We start from the raw sequence: 25,836 nt of genomic DNA, 5'->3' as shown, positions 1-25,836 counted from the left end.
TCGCAAGATCACATATTACCGTTTGGAGTGACACAAAAATTTAAAATAATCAGCAAAGAGAAATAAATTCCTAAACTTAACCACTAACAATATTTACACCTAAATGTGGATATTTACTAAGGGAGTGTAGAGTGAATTATGAGTGAAATTGTCGGGACGTTCAAGCATAAGTAAAGCTGAAAATAAAAGAGAATCTATTTTTCTAAAATTGCTAAGATTAAAGGGATTTAAAGAAATCGTATGGAAGTTGACTTAAACTTGTAAGAAACAATTAAACAAACACTTGGGATGCAATTTTCACCCACTAATTTGATGATGGATTTACTTCTCTTTTTATTTTCTCTCAACCATTTTCTCATTCCTAGAAATCATAGTCGGATAATATAGCAATGAACCACAATTTTATTTTAATAAAACTACTTGATAAATTATATAACAATCATAGAAAGTGAAAGAAAATCATTAAAGTCATGTTACTTGTTCAAGTATCAATTGTGCCTTTACGTCTACAATTGATCTAAACCAAGAACAAAGAACTCTAATATTTTCTAGATGCACATTGAGATATAATCCATCAAGTTAATCATCAAAAGCACTAAATATTGAAGTAAATCCAATCCCAAATAGTCACGGGTTACTCATTGAATCCCAAGCTAAAAATCTAGCCTATCATCTCTAAATTAACAAAATGCTCAAGAAAATTAAAATCTAACATCATCATATACTGTTTCAAATTAAATTTACTGAATAAAAATATACTGTATCAATCAGATATGCTGAAATTCGAAACTGAGAAGAATAAAAACTGACGGAAAATAAAATAAAATAGCAGTGTTTGCTGAAACCCAAATGCTGAAGATGAAGAATCAGCCACCGGAAAAATAAATACCGAAAGAAAAAAATATACTCCCAGTACACGCGGAAGAAGATGAAAATTTAGAACTGCAAAACTAAAATATAACTGAAGGGGACGCCGAATGAAAAAAAAAGTCTGAAGAAAACAAGAGAGAGCCCGCTGTGCGAAAAAATTCTTTTTATACTGTGCGTTCTCTGCCTGCGTTTCGCCCAGCCCCTTTTGCGTTTTGACTCTCGTGCGTCTGCTTCCCGCAGCCCACGTTTGTGTGTTTCATCTCTCCACAGTGTGCACGTCTCTTCCTGCTGCACGCGTCCGCATTTCACTTCCGCCGCATCTCCTGCTGCTGTGCGTTTTAATCTCATGCTTGCGTTTTGAGCCAGCCCACGTGAGTCTGCTTCGTTCCAGCTCCAGCCCAGTGCGCACGTCTCTTGCGTTTCACGTCCATATCTCATGCGTTTTGAGCCGGTGCTGTGAGTTGTTCTGCCCAGTTCGTTCCAGCCCAGCTCGCGTTCCACTTGGTCTGTGTTTTACGTCCCTGCAGCTCTGCGTTTTGCAACACCAAATTCTCGCAGTGAAGCCACGATCTGTGAGTGAGGCCACGATCTGTGAAGCCATGATAGTGCCTCCCCTGCCCTCTTTCATTTCTTTTCTTTATTTTGTTTCCGATCCCTAGCTGTGCATCTCTTTTGTTGCTGCCATTAGGTACTTCCAATAATACCCATATAATTTTAATATCTTTCTCACAATGCCCTGCAACATAAGTAAATTATCAAAATAAAATTTGGGATATTAATCAGAATTTAACATTGAGTCAAGTATTAAAATTTACTATATAATTAAGTGCTTACTTCATTTTTTTGTTAAACAATTCATTAATTTAGCAACTTAATTATGTAATTTTTAACACTTTATCAAACACAAACCCACCAACCGAATCCCATGTTTCCAAGGAATGAGACATCAAATCCAGAGCTAATCTTCGGTGACAATGTATATGCAATACTAATATATAAAACCGTATAAGTCCTGAAATTCAAAAAAAAAAAAATTGCAAGAATTTCAAGAAATTGCTTACCTTCAGGATAATTGGAAAGGGGGGTAGGGTTAGGGCTAACTGGTTTCGGGATGAACGGAATTGGGGCGGGCTATGTATGGTTCGACATAGGGAAATTGAGGAAGATGACGTAACGCTGTGGCTGAAGACGAAGGCAACAATTTGTGGTCTCAGACTTCCATCAGTCGACTGAGGGAGGGATGGTAGCGGGGTCGAAGGGAGGGATGTGCCGTCGAGGTTTCTTCAGTGCTTCCAGGGGATGGACTCGTGGTCTTTGACTAGATGCAATTTGTGGAAGGATCGAGAGAGGAAATGCAAAATAGGGAGGGACTGAGGAAAAGAGGAAACGCAGAGAGGGAGGGACTGATGAAATTGCCGAGGGAGGGAATGAAATGAAAAAATAAATAAAAAATGAGAGGAGTGAAACGGTTCGTTTCCATTTTGCCACATCAGCAGCTGCTTACGCGGCGTCTACTCGAGTCGACTGAATGTAGAATTTTTCTTAGTAAAATTTCAAACTTTTGAATCCACTTATTAAAACAGTGCGTTTAGCAAGACAGTGAAAAAAAAAACCTATCCCTTCTCCTTCCCCTTGTATGTAGCATCATTAATTTTCCACTAAATTTCTTTTCTCCTTTATCCATTTCCACACATTTCACATTCTCCTTCATCCATTCCTCACCTTTCTCCCAAATCTCGTTCAAAAAAATCCAAACTCAAATGGTTTCATCCATTTCCTGAGAATTTTTGTTGTCGTGGAGAAGTATTTTCGTTGTTGCCGATGTGGCTCGCTTGAAGGATACGATGGAGAAACGCTTGGACAAAAAAGTAACGAAAGGCAAAAAAGTGTACATTAGAAGGCAAAAACCTGGTAAAATAATGGGTATTGATTGAAGCATAGTATCAAACATGTTACCCGCAAGGCCGCACCAGGTAGAATCCAAAAACCAAAAAAAAAAAAAAAAACAAGAAAAGTACGGAGATGTTTGGATTCGAAGATGACTTGAGATGACTTGAGATGAGCTGAGATGGATTGTGAATAGTAATGAGATGAGTTGTGAATAGTAGTGAGATTTATGAGTTAAAGTTGCTGAATAGTAATGAATAGTAGTGAGATGAGTTGAGATGAGCTGAGATGACTTGCGAATCTAAACAAGCCTAAGCCAGACGTATAGCATAAAAATTCAAAGCACAAAACATATCTTGATTGCAACACAGTGGTTCCCATGGCCATTTTGACAGGAATGTTAGTTGGTTACATGTTAGAAAAGCATATTCTTCTACTAATGATATTTTACAGTTGGAGAACTACGTAGACTTAATGCAATGGAGTGAAGAGAAAAGGGGCCCCACGAGACCCACAAGAAAATGTTTCAGGTATGTGGTCGAGAAGGAAGCAGCTCCAGATTTTTCCATTGTACATTCTTTAGTCTTGCCGATCGACCCAAAATAAGATAAAAATTTAAGTTATGATTAATTTGTAAAGAGATGACTGAACTTAAATGAGATTTATGAATTTTTAGACAATCACCAATCTAAACAATCTCACTAACAATCTACAGCAAATGGAGAAGATGGAGATGAAAATCTGCAGTAGATGAAGAAGATGAAGATAGAGATTTTGTGAACTCGCGTGCAGATAGAGTTTCTCAGAAAGAAGATGAATCAGTCTCTTCTATCTTCTATTCGTGTTTTTTTCTTTCTTTTTCTTTCTTCTTTCTTTTGTTTTTAATAAAATTAACTTTTGACAATATTATCCACGTCAGCATCAATACCCATATGGGTCCGCAACTTCGCTTGTATGTAGCAAAACCTATATATATATATATATTTATATGTGTGTGTATATTACATACTCAGGAGAAAATGTTTGGATTGATGGAAGTGGAAGGAAGAGAATTGAAGTTAGCAAAAGTATGGGGTAATTACTAATTATACTTTCACCTTTAGCCTACATTCCTTTTAAGCTAAGTGCACTCCACTCTCAAACCCTCTCTCTCTCTCTCATACCAAAACACTTCCAACCCGGACCCTCAAATCCCTCTTTGCTGGCTACCACTGACTAGCTAGAGGGAGGGAACAGCTTCAGCTTCCCTCTCCCTCTAGTCCTCTTATTAATTACCTATATTCAAAACTCTACATGCGCTGCCCTATTGCACTCACCAGCTGGCAATTCTTCAGAAGTAAGGAGATCCTCACGCCATGGCATTGCCGGCTTGTCTTCTTTTGATACACAAGGCACCAGAAAGCTCAACAGTAATATTGGCTCAAACAGATCCAGCTCTCTAAACTCCCGGCCACCGATGACAGCTTGGTCTGTCCGTATGGCATACTATCCCTTTTTGTTTCCACTTCCATTCACCAAGGATCATCAAGTTCTACATCAACCAACTCAAAATAGCATAATGCATTGCACCCTCAGTCGCCAGTATCGTTCCTGGCCGTCTACAAGTTGGACTGCACAAAAACAGCAATCGGTAGGGATCGCTTTTTATTTTTTATTTTTATTTTTTTGCATTGTATTAACTGTACGTGATGTGGTTTTTGTTGGGTCCCCCACCGCTTACTTATGTATCTTGTAACCTCTTATGTATATATGAAATAAGCCTTGAGAGAAAAGAAAAAAAGGCTACTTCATGTTTATAATATTTAAATTATAAATAATAATTACTTTCTACGTGATCTCTCTGATAAATTCATGATTGTTGAATGTGTATATATCATGAAATATGTTTTTCTTCTATATTTTATAATCAAATTGTATTTTATTTTATAATCAAATCATTTGGATTTAGAGATGAGTTGAGATGGTTTGTGAATAGTAAAATAAAAGTTGAATTGTTTATTATATTTTGTGTAGAAATTTTAAAAAATTATAATGATGAAATAAGATGAGTTAAAATGAGTTGAGGTAAACATTCTGATCAAAATTTCGACTAATTTCAGAAGTATTTAAACACTCGACAAAGAGTCGGATGTTAACGGATAATACATACTGAAAGTTACTGATAAATTGGGATGCATATTAGAAATACAAACCGCGTGGTAACTTTACCGATTTAGATGATCAATCCAACATGCATGTCTTTCACGAATTTGGCTGAAAAGAGCTATAGATGGTTTGCAATCATTCTAAACACATTCTTCAGACAAGACTCAGTTGACCTTAATTAATTACCTCATTCATTTCTTTAGTTTATGTGTCAATCAATCATAAGACTGACCATTATTTTCCCCGAAGTAAAAAACAATAGATAGTTGACCTTTTATCCCATCTATTCTTACTTTCTCGTCATAACTTAATTAACCAAATGATTAAGAAAGTAAATTTTTTTAACGAGATTGTGATATTTTTTTTTTAAACATTGGAAATGATTAAAAAAAATATAAGAAAAAAGATAAAAAAAAAAAGAAATATACTAATTGGGAGAATTCCTCGATAACTGTAGTGCTACCCATTACGCATTACCCTAAAACTCTAAAAATAAAAAACTAGGGATAAACGTAGAATCTTTTGTGAAATAATTTGATTTGAAATATAAATTTTAAAATATGAGTCTTATAAATTAATTATTTAAATAATATGAATGTTGTGCTCTACACACTAAGTTAAAAATAAAATAACTCTATTTAAAATATAGTTATATAAATGATTATAAAAAATGTTATATGCAGAGAGGAGGGAGGAGGGCGAGGTAGGGCGAGGTGCCAAGGCCCCTCAAAGGTTCTAACAGAATATATATTATCATCCAATTTGTATATCTCTCTTAAATTTTGACACTAATTGTTCTTATTAAGGGCCTTGTTGTCAATAATTTTTTAATAGATCTTTCTTATATATCATCAAATTAGAATATGATCACATTACTTAATATTTTATGGTAGCTATATTTTTTTTTTCTGTTTTATTTCAAGAAATTAAATTCGAATATAATATTCACATTATATTATTCCACTTTTAAAGTTTGTAATTATCTGGATGAAATATATTTAACAAAAAGTCCCATGTTACCTAGATAGTTAGCTATGTGGTATGTATATATATATATATATATATATATATATATTTATATTAGCTATGTGGTATATAATTGCTATACTTAAAGGTTTTTAAATATATGACATTACTACTATATATTATTCAAAAAAATACAAAATTTAATATATGGTTTACATATATTACCTCTTTTTTATAATTCCTATAAAGATCGTTTCCATAATACTTCAACCTCTTTTCTTAATTGCAATATATGAAAAGTTTAAATGCAAACTTATCAGTATTCATGGAAGAATGCAAGTTTGATTTTTTTTTTCTTATTCTTTATTCGGTTTTTTATCGCTTTGTTAAAAAAGTATTCCTAACAAATTTTAATTGAACTATTTATTTCAGTCCTAAAAATAACTGGCCCCTCCAAACTTATAATCTTGGCTTCATCTATAGTTGGTATGTCCATCATTTTCTATAAAATTATGTTATATATAGTCATTTTTGTGTACTTCTTACGTATTTCACTGATGTGATTAATTAAAGTAATTATTTTATATTAAAAAAAATGACGCAGCCAATCACATTAGTGGAGTGCATAAGAAATACGCAAAAGTAACTGCACATAAAATTTTTGATTAATTATTCTCATCCCATAACATATACACCAAACTATTAATTTTTTGCAGATACAAAAGACCTTCTTACTCCTTTCTTTCGTTCGTGGGCACATGCCACATGTTTTGTTTAATTTTTTTGACAATATTTTATAGTTTTCTCTTAAAAGAGTTACAAAACAAAACATGAATGTTCATGCATTGTCTACTCGTGTTTCGAACTCATTCATCCCATGTCATGTGGAACCTAAGTCGATTGATGATACTATATGTGTACAATACAATTGGTACAATCACAAATCACTGGTAAAGAAACTGGATCTTGTTGTAGCTAGGAATCGATTTGGACTATGTGGTTTTTTATTTGATGAATTTATATACTCTATAGATATTAGTTTTGTCAAAATAATCGTTCATTAAATATTTTCCTATAAAATCTAGATAAAATATATTTGTAAGTCTTATTTTTCACATATCCTACATACCGTTGATGTTTAAGTTTTCCACATCAGGTATGCTAAAAAATTATTGATGTTTTAATTTTTTTAAAGATATATAATATGTCATACTATAAGCGGGATGTTAATATACCGACTAATGTATAGTAAAACTCTAAAATCTCACATGCGACGTACATATGATTTTTGTTGCTTCATGATCAACAATCCTTAAATGTTATTATTAACCTTCTAGATCCATTTCAATTACAAAATGACCCTGGTTTTTAATTCAATGTTCTTGAATGATTAGGGTTTTGCTCTTGGCAAAAATGGGAATTCATTTTAATTTGAGGGAAAAAGAAAGTCCCGTGCAAACATAACATTTTGCTAGATATCATAGGTTGGTATCTTTCTCTCTTCCAATAATTAGTTAAGTACATCAAGCTCATGTTTGATAAAGAGAGTTTGAAAAAATAAAATAAAACGAGAGGTGCTTATATATACCATCGTGCGTTAAGTTAGGAAATAAGTTAGTGGTAATTAAAAGTGACGATCGAGTGGGGTAGAGAAAGAGAAAGGATGAAGCTAGGCCTGCAACCCGACCATCCCAAGTGGGGTTTTGACCCGATCCGATCTGATTATCTGGGTTGGACAATCCGACCCAATGAATTCGGGTTAGGTCAACACTTTTTTATTTTTTTTAACGCTGAAAATGGAAATGAATACTAATGAGAAGAAAGAATTAATTTACAAATGTATTAACTCTTTTTTTACTAATTATTACACCATTATCAACTCTTTTACCCATGATCTCACAAATATAAAATTAAATTACTTTAAAATTTAATTTAACCCAAAATTCATGATCATAATCCAGCCTGCAAAGAGATTTTGCTCTGCAAAAGAAGTGATTGCATCTCTTTAGCTTACTCCCCAAAAGAAAGGGGGGAAAAACATTAGCAATCCTAAAAAAGAATAAGGTGCAATCTATACCTTAATTTGATTCTTCATTTAAACAAAAAAGTTCATAGGTCAAATATAAAAACAAAAAATATACAAAAAAGGCACATAAATAAAAATAAGAATACTCTTCGAATTTATTGGCAAGATTAAAGCATATTGAAAAAACATTTTAAAATAATCACCATGTATGGAATAAGCTGGTGACAAATTGAGGGGAAGGAATAAACCGGTGACAAATGGAGGGGAAAGAAGGCTACAGAAACGGAGGTGACGACGAATGGAGGTGATGGCGACAAAGAACAGAGGCGATGGGATGACGAAGGGAATGGAGAGGGCTAGCGGCTAGGGTTGATCTACAAGCTTAAGTAGAAGTTTTCTTTTAAATGTTAGTCTGGTTGAAACCAGCTTTTAACTAGTTCAACCCGAAAGTCCGTCCAAACCGTTTTATCGTCGGGTTGGGTCATTCAAATAGACCATGTCTTCGGTTTTTCTGCACATGCCTAGTTGAAGCACCTTAATTACAACTATGATCCATGTAAAACATGATTAAGAGGAAATGATGGGTGAACTAATTAGATTTACTTAATTAATATTGATAATGCCAAGGAAATCGCATGCATGTATGTTATGTTACCATATTATATGTTAGATTAACGGAACTTATAATTAACAGTTTTATATAGAAGATTTGATTTCGTCACAAATCGAATGCTTTAATAGTAACTTCTCATCCCTCTCGTGGCTCTTAATTAAATTCTTGGTCCACGATTGTATGCCATAGTCATTCATATTCATCTAGAGAGGCTAAAACTAAAGATAAGTATACAAAATGACACATGATGGATCCCATTTACCTAAGAAAAATTCTTTTCATTAGCGATTATTCACTATCTACATCCTACATCATATGAAAAACACCCTCATCTTATGAAAAAAAAGAAGAAAAAGTTGTAAATGTAGAGTGTGAAAGTGAACAGTAATTAATGTATAACATTTCTTTTTTCCTAAACCCGTGAAGTTACCATTGGACAACTCAAAATTCACACCTGGTTTAATGGGAGGTGCTAATTTTACCGAGTAAACTTATCCATTTATATAAGATTGCTTTCTTCTCATTTTGGATTTTATTATCCTAATTATATTGATTGATGTGCTACATTTTAAATAAATTTATAAGTCATGAGTAAGTAAAACTTCAACAATGATATAAAATAACAAAATTTAACGTAAAAATAATATCATTTTGCTTTGAATAATTAAGCATGAACAAGGTGTTCCGAAAGGGGAATAACCTTAAAAACCATAAAGGGAGAGTCTCTTGAGCAAAAGGTTGCCCTAGCTACTAGGCATGCGCAACCATGGAAAAGAATGGAGGGTATGGTAATCATCCATCAAAGGGAAAGGGACACGTAGATGAGAACGTATGGAGGCAGTGATAAGGTGGGGTGGTGACACGTGTAGTAGCAGCAAAAGTAGTGACGGATGTCAAAGGTAAACTCCACATGCATGTGCTTAGGCTAATGGCTCTTCTCAGAGCATCAGGGAAGGGAGCGCTCTCTCTCTCACTCACTCTCACGCGCGTCCTCGGCGCGTTTTCTTTGTCTTCCGTTAGCTTCTCCGTGTCTCAACCCGCCCTCTCACACACACAGCAATATAATTAGCAGTTAGCACCCCCTCCTTCCACAGCCTCCTTTTGGCTTTCATTCTCGCGTGCAACTTCCGAACAAAACCTACTGCAATTTTCAGAGAGAGAGAGAGAGAGAGAGAGTCTTCTGTAGGTAACACACAAATACTTGAACGCAGACGCGCGCGCACTCACACGCAGACACCATCAAAGAGAAACCCACTGGACACAGAAACAAAAACCCAACATTTAAGGTGCTTCCCCCATTATTACTCTGCTATTCATCCTGTTCCTTCTTCTTCTTCTTCTTCTTACCTAAGGAAGAGAGAGAGAGAGAGAGAAAGAGAGAGAGAGACAGAGAAAGACGGAGAGACAGAGATCCTTTTCCTCCCACACTACATTCCCAACTTTGTCTTGGGCAAAGAAATCCCAATCCCGCAATTTCATAACTTCTTCTCCTCTTCAAATTCCCCAATTTTTTTGCGGACGCTTCGAATCGTGCTTCCCTTTTCCGCTTTTGATCGGTACCCAATAAAGTCTTTGATTCTCTTCTCTCTCTCTCTTCTCCAAATCTCGATTTTTATTCTTCTTTCTGAATTTATTCGAGTAGCATAATTAGGGTTCTTTTTTGTACTGGCAGCTTGTGCTGAGAAACGGGTTTCTTTTGCTGCGGGATTTCTAGGGTTCTTGTGGATCGCAATCCTGCACACTTTTTCAATTCCTCAATTTTGGACTTAAATTAGGTTTGATCAGAGCACAGATTGGAGAGTACAGGAGTGTGCTCGGCGATGGGCACGAGCTCCAGTCTTCCACGGAATCAAAATTGTGGATTTGATAGTACTAGGGCTCATCTATCGAGTTCGGAGATTGCTTAGGAACAATGGTTACCCATTGGTGCTCCGAGCATGGAAGAGGATTGCACGTATTGAATTGTGTGTAGACAGTGATCCGAGACTTTGGGGGAATCGATCTTTTTGGAGGATTAAGCGTTTCTGGGTCTTTGCTGCTTTGCTCGTTTGATCTTTAAGTTGGGAATGATTTTGGTGTTGGGATTTGCTTATAAGGAGGTGATGTTTTTGTATTGGCCCAGAAGGCAACACAGAGGTTCTGATTGTAGTTCACCGTTTTTGTTTCTCAAGAAACCCTTTGGGTTAACATAGTTTGAGCTAAATTATTGACCAAAGAGATTTCTCAGCTTTGCCATCCGTGTCTTGTTTAACTAGTTTAGTGTAGTACCACAGTGGTTTGATTGGGTGGTTACCATCTGGTGTTAATTTTTGAAGTATTTTTTGGTGATACCTGGGTGACGCCTGTGTACATTTTCGCTAGTGGGGAAGAAAGATTGGTGGGTTTTGTAATTGGTGTTTGTTAGAGTGAGTGGTATGCTTATGGAGGGATATTGAAGCTGGAAATGAATGCGGGGACATGGTGTATGGACAAGAGCATAGTTTCTGGTTCGTTCTCTTTCCGGAACAGCATTACTGGAATGTAATTCGAGCATTTTTGTTAGTGGAAGGTGCTAGTAGAGTGTACTTCTGGATTTCCTGCAATGTCGCGCTGCTTTCAGTTCCCACCACCAGGATATGAAAAGAAGACTAAGACCGAGGATGTGGACTTATTAAAAAAGGTTCATTTACTTTCTTTTATCCATCAATAGTCCATAATTGGTGTGGCATTCGTTAGGTGCTAGGAAATAATATTGTTGTGAGTTTCACAGCGCCAAATTGTGATAAAATCTCATTTCTCATGTCACAGCTAGATTTCATGCACTACATAGCGTTATGCAATTGCTGAAATAAATATGGGTAATTTTAGGTATATCTGACTAAAAACCTTTGGGGTTTAACTGATTGGTTTAGTAGGCTGTAAGTACATATAAGATTTTGATTATCTAAGACTAATTTAGTGGGAGTTTTGGTGCCATTGAAGATAATGAAAGGAACTGAAAGAAAAAATCTTTGAGGATCGTAAAAGGACGATGGAGGAGCTCAAAACTTTTTTATTTTATTTTTTTATTTCTTTTATCAATATTCTCTTATCCTGGACTGCTTCCACAGATTCTAATGGTTTAAACATACCTGACTTTCTTGTATCTTTATCTTCTTCATAGACATTTATTTATACGTTTCTGTGTACTTGTTTGCTTATCAATGAATTACTACTTATCAAAAAGGATAATGAAAGGGTAAAATGGCAGGGTACGCCTATTGTCCATTTCGGATGATTGACATTGGGAACTTCTGATTGATTGTTAGGATTTGACTCTGCCAATCATTTTTTAACATGTCTTTTTTTTATATATATTTGTAACAGTTTATTTTGGAATAGATATTGAAGTTACGGCAATGGGATTCCTTACTAACATGTTTATGTATCCTTCCCCTACTTCATAACCTGTACATGACAATGGGCCTTTTCCATGCACATCCAAAAATCTGGGCTTAAGTGCCTGCCTGCTTATTAGGATTCTCACCCAACACAGGCACATTTTTATTCATAAACAGACCTGATTGACGTGTAGCATTTAATCCATTAAAGTTGGGCCTCATAATTAAACACCCTCAATGGGTGTTGAGTTGGTCACTTGGTCCGTTTACCAAACTCACTATTATTTGGCCAGTTGACTCACTGAATGATTTTGATTGAAATTGAAAATAATTGGTCAGAGAGTTAACACCAGCGATGAAACTTTAAAGATGGCTTTCCATAGAGAATCTGTGTACATGTGCTTTGGTGGGCTTGGGGTTTGGCAAAATTAATGGGTCAAGGGCTTGGAATTGTATGATGATGCAGTGTTTATGGTTTGAATATGGCTGGAAAAATTTTATGTTTGACTGGGTGACAAGTGGCTGAAACAAGGAATAAAGGCTGCAAGAATTCTTGACAGCAAAAAGATTAGGGTTCTCTTTAAAGGCTGATTGGTGGCTGAAGGCCTGGGAATAGATGCACTACTTTGATAGAGTAAAGGAAAGGGTTTGACTTGGGTTGCGAAAGACTTGCGAAGAAGTTGAGATTGTATCTTTCCACATGCTGTGAACAAATGTAAAAAGTACCCAAGAAGAGAAAGAATGATAAGAATTAATCTAGACATACAAGCCTTCCATAAACCAAAGCACTTATATTAATCTACTCTGAATTATTTGAGTACAAAGGCACACTTATGTCGATGCTAGATCTTGACTTGTAATAGGGCTAGAATTTCTTTGACTGTAAACGAGCTTCTAGTTGGACTGGACTAAAACACACTCATAAGTCTAATTTAAATAAGATTTCAAGTTCTAGTAAATGATGGCTATCCCATGAAATGATACTAGAATAGAAGTTCAACGGCTACTTATTATAAGCAAGACTTGTGTCTCTCATTTTTTTTTGAGTATGTTGGTGAGTGATATAATGTGGGGGTAGTAGGATACATTTAGGTTCATGGGAAGTTGCTTCAATTTTCTCCACATCTGAAAGCATGTTCCGATTTTGGACTGACATTTTTATCTGTGAGATATCATTCTGTTTATATTATGGAGGTCAGTGAGTATTAATTGCTTGTTCTCTCTAAACTAATATTTGTTATTACACCTTGAAGTTATAATGAGGAATCGTATGATGGAGCTTTTTAGTCTTGTCCTAGATGTTAAGATACTAGAATTTTTTGGCAGAAAATATGATGCGAGGACCTCAGCAAATTAGCTTCATATCTTGCTGAAGTGAGAAGCTCCGTGGTATGAATTTTGGTTGTGTTGTTCCTTAGGATCACCATCCCTGTACTCTATTAATTCTGGTTACAACTTTGCTCTTTTAAGCTTTGAAAATATGTGACACGAAGTTCTTTATGAGGGGTTTCTTGGTAATATAGGACCAGGAGAAACCTCATCACCTAAAAGACTGGGATTTGAATTTAATGAGTGGGGTCAGTGTGTTTTGATGGTTGAAGGAAAGTAAGGTCCTTGAGATTATTGCCTCCTTCGTGACTGAAGGACAAGTGTAAGACCTGCTCAATTGTTGTGCAGAACTGATACTTTGAGGAGATCTTTTGATGGTACAAGAGGGAATTTTTTTGGCTTGATGACCCACAAAATTGCTTCCTCTGGAGGGAGAACTAGTGTTTCTCTAACGTGAAAATATCGGTTGCAGTCTTGTAATTGTTTTTGGGAACTACTTATCTATTTTTGTTTTTGGAACTGATTTCGGGTCATAAGCTGTATTTTGTTTCCTTCCTCATTTATTTCTTTATTTTGAAGGACTTGATTTCTGGACCATTTTAGGAGGTTACATTTTCAAGCTTTTCCTAGTTGAAAGGATATACAGCTTCCGGTGTACATGGTTTCAATATAGGTGGAGTTCTATTGGCGTTCTTGATTTGGGATGGTAGTTTAGATTTTTTAGATGAGCCATCCTTGACATCGTGATTTTTACTTCCATAAGTCCTTTGTCGTATTTGGGCATCCTGAGTGCCACTAGGAAATTTACACTCCAGAAGGATGAAGTACTAGATTATATGAAAATCTTTCCATTCGACATTAGATGGGTTTTAATATCCCTAATTTTCTCTTCCTAGAGCCTATTTATGGGATAACACTCTGAGAAAGGGTAATCAACTTGATTTGGCACGGTGGCGGTACTCATGGTGCTAATACTTTATGATGAATAAGTCAACCTCATCCTTAAACATTTAGGTTGCATAAATGGGGAAAGAACTCTCATGCGGTGTGTCCTTTGAAGGACTTTTGAAAATGGTACATAAGCATTGTCTCCTTTTTTTTCTGGAGGGTAACAATTTCAAGATTTAGATTGGTGGTCTCTTTTGATGGCTCAGCATTTCAAAGGCATGTGACAATGTGAATCAGTGCATCTTAGCTTGTTTATAAAGCATGGGTTATGATAAGCCCATTTCCTTGTAAGAAGATCTGGCGACTAAGATTCCTCCAATACCTGCGATTTTTTCCTGGAAAACCTCTATAGGAAATATTCTCATGATGGACAATCTGAGGAAAAAACACATTTTTGGCATTTAGTGGTGCTGCATGTGTAAGAGGAGTAGACAGTCTTCAAATCATCTTTTACTCCATTGCGAGATACCTACTGCTTTGTGGATTGACTTCTTCTGTTGGTTTGATTTGTCCTGGGTTATGCCTAGTAGAATAGTGGATCTTTTTTACTCTTGTAGAGGGTTATGTGGAAGCCGGCATACTGCTGCAGTGTGGAAAATGGTTCGTACTTTGCCTTATGTGGTGTATTTAGTTGGAAATAAATACTAGAATTTTTTAGGACTAGAATGGACTATGGAGGAGCTCAAGAATTTCTTTTTCATACTATACTCCTTTGGACTACTTCTATAGACGCTAATAGGCTGAGCTTTCATGAATTTCTTGTATTTTTCCTCTTGTCAGATAGGTATCTCTCTTGTATGTAACTTGTGCATTTGAGTATGCATTTTGAGCTTTTTATTGAATTTTTTTGTACTTTAAAAAAAGATAAAAGAGATAGAATGGATGAGATGGGAAATTATGTTACTGCTTATGTTCAGTTTTTTTTTTAATTGATAAATATGAAATTTTATTGATAATAGGCGAAGCCAAGTACATGGGACATAAACAAGAACCACACCTAGGCATGACTTTCTAGAGATACAAGAAAATCATGTACGTTCATGCCATTAAAGTCTATTACAATCGACCAATGGAATAAAGTGTGCAGGAAAAAAGTTTTAAGCTTGTCCATTGTCCGTTCATGATCCTCAAAGCTCCGACCATTCCTCTCCATCCATATGCACCACCATAGGCAGGTCGATACCATCTTCCACATGGTTGCAATTTGAGAGTTACCCCGGATGGTTTGCCAACTGGCCAAAAAGTCAACAACCCTTCTTGGCATTACCCAAATGAGTCCCACTCTCGCAAAATATCGTTTCATAAACTCATGGCTACATCACAATGCAATAATAGGTGATCCATAGACTTGCCACTTTTCTTACACATGTAACACCAATCCAATACAATGAACCGGCGTTTCCTTAGATTATCTAAGGTGAGAATCTCCCCTAATGAAGCTGTCCACACAAAAAAAGGAGCTTTTTGGGGCCTTAGTCTTCCATATGTTCTTCTGGAAAGGTTCTTGTAGAGTGTGGCATAAGAGACTTATAGTACGATTGTACAGTAAATCTCCCCTTCTTGGATGGTGACCATATCATCTTATCCACTCCTCCAGACACACTACAATTGTGTGTAAGATCGAAGAAATTTGTAAATGTGTCAATTTCCCAATCTTGGACAGATCTAAGGAAAATGATGTTCTATTGGGTTGATCTGCTAGAGAGATCCATAAGCTTTGATGCTAAGGTCGTCTCTCTTTGTGCAAGGCTGTATAGTATTGGGTAGGCTTCTTTGAGGGTTTGATCTCCACACCATAAGTCATTTTAGAATTTAATTCTAGAACCATCCCCAACTATAATGCGCGTTGATTGATGGAGATTGGTCCAACCTTTTCTTATGTGTTTCCAAAGCCCCTCCCCATGTGCTCCACTCACCTCATTCAAACTCCATCCTCCCCATAATCCACCATATTTTAGATCTATGATCACCCTCCATAAAGCTCCCCTTTCTTCATGATATCTTCATAACCATTTACCCGATAAAGTCTTGTTGAAAACCAACAAATTCCGAATTCCCAACCCGCCTTTGCGTATAGGGGTACAAATTGTAGCCTATTTCATCAAATGAAATTTGAATTCTTCAGCTATTCCCCCATAGGAAATCTCTTTGCAATTTCTCTATCCAGTGTGCCACCTTGCATGGTATTAGAAATAATGATAAGTAGGTAGGCAAGTTGGAGAGGGTACTTTTGATCAACGTAACTCTACTACTGTTGGACAAATAAAGCCTCTTCCAACTTGCTAGTTTGTGCTCCATTTTCCCAGTACCCCATCCCAAATAGACTGCCACTTATAGGAGGCACCCAATGGGAGACCGAGATACTTCATTGGTACAATGGAGACTTTGCATCCCAAGATATTAGCCAATCTCAAAACACTTGGAACATTTCCAACCGGAACTAGTTTTGACTTTGTAAGATTCACTTTCAAGCCCGATGTTGCTTTAAAGCAAAGTGGAAGAGCCCGCAAAGCTTGAATGTGGTTATGATTAGCTCCACATAATACAAGTGTCATCTGCAAATAAGAGGTGAGTCATCTCAAGTGTGCCAATTCTTGCATCCCCAACAATAAAGCCATATAGAAATCCCCTTCCACGACCTACGATCATGTTACTAAAAGCTTCCATTATGAAAACAAATAGTAATGGAGATAAGGGATCACCTTGCCTCACATCCCTCAAACTTTCGGAGAAACCCATTGGGGTACCGTTTACCCAAATAGAGAAGCAAACAGTGGAGATGCAAAATTGGATCCAAGAACACCATCTCGCTCCAAGTCCACACCTCTCAAGTATGTGTAGTAAAAAATTCCAATTTACATGATCATATGCCTTCTCCATGTCAAGTTTGCATAATAATCCTGGTTCACCCAACTGATGCGACCCTCCAAACATTCGTTGGCAATAAGCACCGAGTCAAGAATTTGCCGACCTTGTATGAATGCATTTTGGGGCTTGGATATGAGCTTCTTCAATATCGTACTCAATTTATTAGCCAATACCTTCGCAAGGATTTTGTACATACTGTTCACCAAGCTAATAGGACGAAAGTCCTTAATCTCCACCACTCCCGACTTCTTTGGAATCAAAGCAATGAAGGTAGCGTTTAGGCTTTTTTCAAAGAGAAATGATACTTGCAGTCGTGAGTGTGCAAGCGCCGTGCAGTCACTTTAAAAAAAGTGAATAAATATGGGACCTACGTGAAAGGAAATTAATTTTTTAATAGTGTACCCCACTTTTTTTCAAAGCGATTGCACGGCGCTTACGCATTCTACGACTGTATGTAGCATTACTCTTTTTCAAACTTATCTTGTTCGTGAAACTCATAGAAGAAGCTCATGATGTCATCTTTTACTACCTCCTAAGATGCCTTAAAGAAGGCCATAGTGAACCCATCTGGGTCTGGAGCTTTGTCCCCTGCCATATTTCTCACCATCTTATGAATCTCCACCTCCTCAAATGGCTTCTCTAGCCAACTTGCTTCTTGCTAGTCAATCGACTCAAAAACAAGACCATCCAAACATGGTTTCCAAGAAAATTGCTCCGAAAGTAATTGTGCTTAGTAATTGGTAATGTGCTCTGTGATCTTAGTCTGGTTCGATGTAATCCTCTCATCTACCAATAAGGACTCAATGATATTGTGTCTTCTATGCGAATTCACCATTCGATGGAAGAATTTGGTGCATTTATCCCCTTCTTTCAACCATAAAGCCCTCGATTTTTTGTCTCCATGAAGTCTCTTCCATTAAGGCCAACCTTTCAATATCCAAGATGAGATGCTTTTTGTGAGCCTTTTCTTCTTCTAAAAGCTCCTCCTCCATGCGCTCCAAGTCCTGTAATTCGTCGAGGAGGGATTTTTTACGGTGTTCCACATTCCCAAAAATCTGCTCATTCCACTTCTTCAAGTCCACTTTGAGACCCTTTACCTTACAAGTCAGCACATGACTCAGATTGTCCTGTATGAATTATGAAGACCACCATTATCTAACTTGCTCAACGAAGCCTTCTGATTTCAGCCACATGTTCTCAAATTTGAAATATCTTTTACCTCCCTGGATGCTGGCACAATCAATGAGAATGGGGAAGTGATCCGAATATAATCTTGGAAGCCGTTTTTGGATTAGATCCGGAAAGTGTGCTTCCCAATTGGGCGAAATAAGGAATCTGTCAAGTCTTGACCAAGTTGGATGTTCTCTATTACTGGACCATGTGAATGTGCCACCCACTAGAGGAATGTCCAAAAGTTCTTGCTCACAATTAAATTTTGAAAGATCCATCATTGCTGAGCTAGAGCTAGGACCTCTCACTTGCTTGCTTGGGAAGCGAGTGACGTTAAAATCTTCCACAATACACAAAGGAAGGCTCCATAAGCTACAAAGACCAGCCAGTTCATCCCACAAGCCTCTTCTCGTTGTGTTAGAGTTGGGTCCATAAACACCGACAAAGGACCATTGATAGCTATCTTTCACATTCTTGAAAGAAGTAGCCACCGTATATTCCCCCACACACTTCTCCATCTTTTCCATCACCCTCTTATCCCACATCACTAAGATGCCTCCCGAAGCCCCCTTAGATGGCAAATACAACCATCTCACATGGCAACAGTTCCACAAACTCTGTATGGTGCTTCGGGAGATGACTTCCAGTTTTGTCTCTTGTAAACATACTACATCAACTTTCCATCCGCAAAGTTGATTCTGTACTTCGGTGCGCTTCTCTAGTTCATTCAACCCTCGGACATTCAACGAAACTATCTTCAGCTTCCTAAAATCACCGTTCTACCCCACCCTTCGTTCCACCACGACTCGCACTTCCTTCGTAATTGACCAAACATGTAAGTCGCTTTAATTCCCTTTCCATTTTCTTGGCTGAATGGTTCTTCATGGCTGAATTGGGCTGCCCATCTTTGATGGCAGCAAGTAAGGCCAAGAATTGGTCTTCATAGCGAATACATGGGAGTCCAATGCACAATTGAATCTTTTTGGCTTTACATAGGACCTAAATTGATGCTAGCAGTGGGGGCATTGAATTCAAAGGAGTCAGTTCACCCCAGTGGACATCAGCACCAATGTTCAGAGATTCCCCCTCGTTTTCAAAGGCTCTGGGTTTGAATAAAACCAAGGTGCCAGGACTGTTCTCAACACCCGAGGTCTCAGAACTGTTTTCCATCAGCATCTCAGTGTCCACTTGAGACTCCCGTGCAAGCACAGCAGCTGTAGGCCTTCCCACTGTGGCATAGGTCGCTGGCTCCCGTGCAAGCACAGCAGTCGTTATGTTCAATTTAGTCATGAAGGTTCAAGCAGGTTGCTGCAGACACTACAGTAGTGGTCAATGAGCTTTTGTATTTGGGTATGCTTCACCTGTTATTATGAGCTCTGGCTTAAATGCCATTTCCTCTTCCCATCAGAGTGGGATTAATTTTTTTTGGGTTTTTTTGGGGGGGGGGGGGTGTAGGGTACTGTCTTGTTGCTTGAAAGATGGTACTGGGGTGTCTTAGAAATGTTGTAACTTAACAGCTAATTGAAGGTCATTTTAAAAGTGATTGTTCTTGCAGAATTAGGTGACATTGATGGCTGGCTATAACTTAATAGTGTGGTTTCCCTGTATCAAAAAACTTCTGGTGTGGTTTCCTTTCATTTTGTTTAGGAGGTGGGGTGGTTTTTGTTGTTTAACTTAAATTGATACAGTACAGCTTTTCCATTGAATGGCTGGAGATTTTGATTGTGATGAATAACTTCACATAATGATTCTCCAAGATTTGAAGCTATGATGTTCACGATCCTCACAGTGAGTTTGGTTAACCAGCTGAGGAAGAAAACCTTAAAAATATCTTCTTTTTGAGTGGTTCATTAATGCTGGGATGGGAATAGTGCTATCCCATTCCTCAATAAGTGAGTTTTGGTGAGAATCTTGGGTTTTAGGTGATAGATCGAAATACTGGTGAAACTTCAGGTTTTTTATTTTCCTCCTATTTTCTCTCTGCTTTATATAACTTTTTTTATCGGTAAACAAAATTTTATTGATCAAAAGAATAGGTAAGAGCCCAAGTATACGGGACATATACAAGAGCAACGCCTAAGCATGTTAGTTTAGTGATACAAGGAATTTATGAAAGGTCATGCCATGAAAATCAATTACAATCGACTAATGGAGTAAAATATTCAAAAATAAGTTTCTAAGCTCATCCATTGACTGCAAAACTTCTTTCATTCCTCTCCCTCCAAATGCACCACCGTAGGCATATTGGGACTATCTTCCATACTGATGCAATTTGCGAGTTGTCCCGAGTGCCTCTCCAAAAAGCTAGGAGGTCACTTACCCTTTTTGGTATCACCCAAGCTAGTCCGAACCAAGCAAAGACTTCATTCCACAAAGTCATGGCAATATCACAATGAAGTAGTAGATGGTCAACGGACTCTCCACTCTTCTTGCACATACAATACCAATCCATGACTATGATTTGACGTTTCCTCAAGTTGTTTAGAGTGAGAATCTTTTTTTTTTTTTTAGAGTGAGAATCTTCCCCCAAAGAAGTCATCCCTACAAAAAATGATGCCTTTAATGGTGCCTTTGTCTTCCAAATACTCTTCCATGGGAATGGATTTGTGTCGTGTGTGGTCATGGCTTGGTAGAAAGAGTGGACTGTGACTATCCCTTTCTTAGACGGGCACCAAAAAACTTTTCTTCGACGCCCCCCAACAAACGGGTGGAATACAGAAGGTCAAAGAATGTTGAAAAAACATCAATTTTTCAATCTTGTGCATCTTTGAGGAATGTAACATTCCATGGGGTAATAACATTGGAGATGATTAATGGTCCGCAATCCAGGCTTCTTTCATTCTTGCTAAACCATAGACTCGTGGATAAGTTTCCTTGAGTGCCCTATTGCTACACCATACATCATGCCAAAATTTGACCTTGGATCCATTACCCACCATAAAGCAAATATTTCTTGCATGTGTACCCCAAACTCTTATATGCTTCCATAGCCTCACTCCATAGGGCCCACGCACCTCTTTTTTCCTCACCTTTTCTTTGTTTTATCAGGTAAAACATGAGTAGTTACTCTCTATGGGGCTTTGCACTTATATTTCAAACTGCATGTTAGTAACATCAAGTAGTTTGTGGTTCAAATGTGGAAAAGAAGCAGTTGAAGCTCTCACTTTAATGCTTTATTGGAACCCCCAGGGGTTGGCTCAAGTGATAAAGACCTTGGGTTTGGGAATATGCTCCTCCTAGGTCTAAGGTTCAAATTTCCTTAGGTGCAAACAATCTCTAGGGGCCATCGGATTGGAGGATTTTCTCCTTGAATTACCCAAGGAGCACTTGCATGAAACTTCTTGCCGAGGGCTTGTGCACCCCCGGAATTAGTCGGGATGCTGTTCCTGAACATCTGGTGCCAATAAAAAAAACTTTAATGCTTTATTGGATTTATAAAGGACTTACTGAAATATATGTGGATTTTCTTAGCTCAAATAAGTTGGAGGCATTGTGAGGGTCATGTTTTGTAATGGGTAGAATATTTCTCTCCAGCCTTCATTTGTTGTGCTTGTTTTTGTTTGCTGCGTCTTCCTTTGCTGTTCTTTGTTGTTATATGACTAAATGGAATCTGCTCAGCATTTATGTCACCTAAAACTAATTCTAAACTGTTCCTCCGAACACATTTACAAGGCAAAATTAGAGTGTATATGAAAAAACTTTTCTGTATTTGTGTTAATTGTTTTGTAATTCCGTATAAAATTCTCTTTTGTTTCTTAGAAATGCATTTTCTTATTGTTGTTCTTGCATGGTTCACAGGAAAAGCACAAAGAAAAGAAGCAAAAAAAGGAGAAAAGGGACAAAGAGAAGAGAGAAACTAAAGAGAAAAGAGAGACAGAGAAAAGTGAAGGGAAGCACAGGGAAAAGAAAGACAAGAAGGACAAGAACAGAGATAAAAAGAAGGATAAGGAGAAGGACAGGGATAAGGAGAAAAACAGTGTCCCAGATGAGAAGAGACTTCTGGGGCAAGCCGAGTGTCAAATTGGGGAAAAACCCATCCATAGAGAGGAAAGGGATAAAGGTAAAAACAATATTTCGGATGAGAAAAGAAATGCTGGGCAGTTTGCAGGTTACAATGCAAAGAAACAAAGTGAGAGCAACCATCTTGTGGGGGAGACGAAGGATTTTAAATTTGTGCAGGAGTTTGGCAAGAGGATCAAAGATGATAACAGGGCAACCGAGAACAAGTTGGCTGAGAAGTTCACAAATACGGACCAAAGAAAGGATGAGGGGACGGTCAAATTGGTGGCTAAAGGTACTGATATTAGGGTTGAAGGGAAGGAGAAGAGCAAGAGGGTTGATGATAGAAAGATGGATGGTCCAGGAATTAAGGGTGAGTCAAGATTTAGTGGAAATTCAACGGTTCCGAACCCCGCTGGGGTTGCTCAAACTAGAGTTGAAGGAATATCCGGACTATTTGAAAAAAATATTGATAGAAGGGCAGACGAGAAAGAAAAGGCCAAAGAAAAGGAAATTGATAATAAACGGGGGAATAAACACAAGGAAAAAGATAGAGAGAAAAAGAGCCAAGGGAAGGATAAGGACAGGGAAAAAGAGAAAAAGAAGGAGGAGAAAGCAAAGGCGAAAACTGAACATAAGAACACAGAACATGATAAACTAAAAGAAAGCAACCAGAGTGACCTTATCAATAGCCATAATGCTAGAACCCCAAAACTTCCCAAGGACAGCGACAAGAGTGCCACTTCTGAGGAAAGTCTCAAGAAACGGAAGGAAGTGGATACAAATGGAGTTTTACATGGTGAGTTCTTTTTGTAATGAACAATGAATTGTTGAAGCCCAATCATTGCTTTCAGGTTATGGACTTCATAGGATGGTCGTAGGCTAACTATCCTTTAGACTTTGGTGGGTCCCTTGTGATTTCACGTATTTTTGTGTTAAGAAAATTTCTCGAGTTAATTGCCAGTTGTTCATGGAATAACATTGAATCACTTTTGTCATGTAATTTTAAACACTGATAATATTCTTATTAGCTGACAAGTGATGCTTCCTGTTTGAATTTTCTTACAGCCAGTGATGTTCGGCCCAATAAATTGGCAAGACCCAATTCTTCCTCTCATCAATTTCCGGTAAATGGAAGGGTATTGGAACTTTGTCAAACTTCTGTCACAAATGCTTCAGATAGGCCTGGTGCAGCCAGTAATCTTAAGGTGGATAATAAGGAACGCAAGATAAATGGCGTTATAGACCAGTCATCTTCTGTCTCCTCAAAGAAGCCTATGCTTGCCTCTGCCCAAGCTGAGCGGATTGTGAAAGTGTTTGCTAAGCCACCCCACCCAGATGCCAAGTATCTAAGCCAGGTATATACTGTACCCAAAATGAGCGAGTGGTCGGATTATGATGACCAAGAATGGCTGTTTAGCAGCAATGGTTTTCAATCAGAAAAGCCCAAAGTGGAATCTTCACGGGTTGAGGACACGCCGCAGGTATGGGAGGAAGCTGTGAGGATAGAGTCAGCTGATATTTGTGCTCTGCCGTATGTTATTCCATACTGATTAACTATACAAATTTGCACTAATTATTCAAACGGCACTCGCCACCCTCATGCTCTACCTGAGCTGGGAGGAAATCCTTCATAGGACCACAAATGGGGAAGGTACAGACAGGTACAGCAGCATCTGGCCTTTGAAGAAGAAATTTCCAATTTTCTTGCTGCATTTGTTTGTTATTGCTTTCTGTTGAGGGGAGCATTGTGTGGGTGATTGCCTTGTTCTTCTATAAGGTTGGGTGAAACACGTTTTTCGGTAAACATGATTGAAACGCATTTGTTACACGCCATTGTATGCTCCAGTGCATCATTGCAGGGCTATATGGGAAGGGGGCTCTTTTGCCTCATGGCATCAGACTACTAATTCATTGAAAATGAAAATTTTCATAAAGGCGGCTCAGAAAGGTTGGTTAGAGAGGGAGATGTGTAAGCTTGTGGAATTTTTATTATACTTGCTCATCATCTAATTGAGAATGTAAGGGAAACTAGATGTGGTCTTTGAAACCCCCCCACAATTTTGATTTGTAACATAGAACTCTTATTTACAAGAAATGTAAAATAGAGGAAAAGGAAAGTAGTGGCATTCATTTTATTTACCACTCATATAATCGTTCTTCCAAGACCCTAATCCTCTATATGTGTTCTCTAACAGGCAGCTCAGCGGAAATTAGTCTCATTTTTCCCCCTGATTTTCGAATATGTTGTTTGCCTTGGCTCACATCATCCACCTTCCTACTCAATAGCTCTCTCTGCTTTAGCTTTGGCCTTTGATCTTTCTTCTTGCACTTATGTGCTCTGACAATTTGCTCTTTGGACAAGATTCTTAATTTCCATAATGATTCTCCAACGATGATCAGTTTGTTATATGGCCTCTCTCTATAATATATATATATATATATATATATATATATATATATATACCCATTGGGTTGACGCCATGTTTCAATACAAACGTAAATTCTTTAATCAACTTCCTCATATTTGACTGCAGTATGGTTGAGCTATTAATTGGTATGCTAAACGCCTCAAGCGCATGTGTTTCGTGGGTGTCTAACGAACTTAATTTCAAAATATATTTAAATTTCCTTTTATTTCACATCCAAAAAGACATGGAATACAACATGCATAATTTTGTATATTTTTTTAATCAAAAAACAAAAACACAACACATGAATTAATAGCTAGAAATTAAGGAATTAGGACACCCACGAAACACATGAAACATTTTACTTACAGCTAGCTGCTTCTATCTATAGATATATTATGTTCAATTCGTGGATCGATCAATGTTAAACAAACATGTAGAATTAAAGACATTTTATCTAAAATGATGTCCACATGATGCACGTCTCGCTCAGTAAAGAGAGTTGTGGCAGCTCTGCTACCTAACATCCAATCCAATGTTGGTCGATCGTATGGCTCAAAATATTAAGGACTTGGCAGTGATGCGTACGTGCACGCATGCATGCATGCACCCTATCACCATGTGTATTAATAACTGTGTTATATATGTTGTCTCCTATATTGGATGGACGATATTGTTAATGTTAGGTAGGAGTTGAATTAATTTGAGGGACCTGCATGCATATATATTGCAATTAAATTCATTTCCATACCTCCCACCCGTTCCATTAATTATTACGTGCATTTCTCGAGGAAGTTTGTCCGCAACAAGATCATTCCAGAAATGCGATCATCATCAGGATCAACCTACCTACCTGGCTCCATTTTTTTATTTTTTTTTTGGAGTTCAAAACCAGTCTCGAGTAATCATGTATATATAATATATATATATAAGATGAAGTTCAGTCTTAGATCACACAGCTAGCAGGACGAAGGCTAATTAATTAAAGAGATAAATTAGTACTTCGATCCCCTAATAATTTTGAGCTCGATCGGACATGTCAGGAACAAGTTTAGCTTGTCATATTGGGACTCTTTACGTACGTACGTGCCTTCAATACATACAGAAATTCATTTTTAATGAATGGACATGATTGAATTAGTTATATATAAAATAAGCAATAAAATAATTTGTAATTAAAAAGATCAGTTACAAGTGTATGATCAATATTACCGATTTTTCTTCCTACCCAAACAGTACATGAAT

At 37.4% G+C, this 25,836-nt stretch overlaps 1 protein-coding gene across 3 annotated transcripts; it reads left to right on the top strand.

Moving 5' to 3' along the window:
* The first annotated feature begins 9,591 nt into the window (after positions 1-9,591).
* Positions 9,592-24,311, top strand: LOC109008443 (myb-like protein X). 3 transcript variants are annotated; one of them, XM_018988527.2, is made up of 4 exons: positions 9,592-9,793; positions 10,180-11,166; positions 21,980-22,979; positions 23,249-24,311. In XM_018988527.2, exons 2-4 carry the CDS (start codon positions 11,089-11,091, stop codon positions 23,731-23,733), a joined length of 1,563 nt encoding a protein of 520 aa, XP_018844072.1. In that variant the 5' UTR covers positions 9,592-9,793; positions 10,180-11,088; the 3' UTR covers positions 23,734-24,311. The 3 variants fall into 3 exon arrangements, with proteins under 3 accessions (XP_018844072.1, XP_018844071.1, XP_018844070.1); XM_018988526.2 differs by having other exon boundaries at positions 9,592-10,063; XM_018988525.2 differs by having other exon boundaries at positions 9,592-11,166.
* Positions 24,312-25,836: the final 1,525 nt, after the last annotated feature.

This window comes from Juglans regia, chromosome 7, assembly GCF_001411555.2.
Source record: "Juglans regia cultivar Chandler chromosome 7, Walnut 2.0, whole genome shotgun sequence".
NCBI classification, from domain to species: Eukaryota; Viridiplantae; Streptophyta; class Magnoliopsida; order Fagales; family Juglandaceae; genus Juglans; species Juglans regia.
Note: the sequence above shows the minus strand (reverse complement) of the source record. Positions and strands in the feature narration are given on the sequence as shown.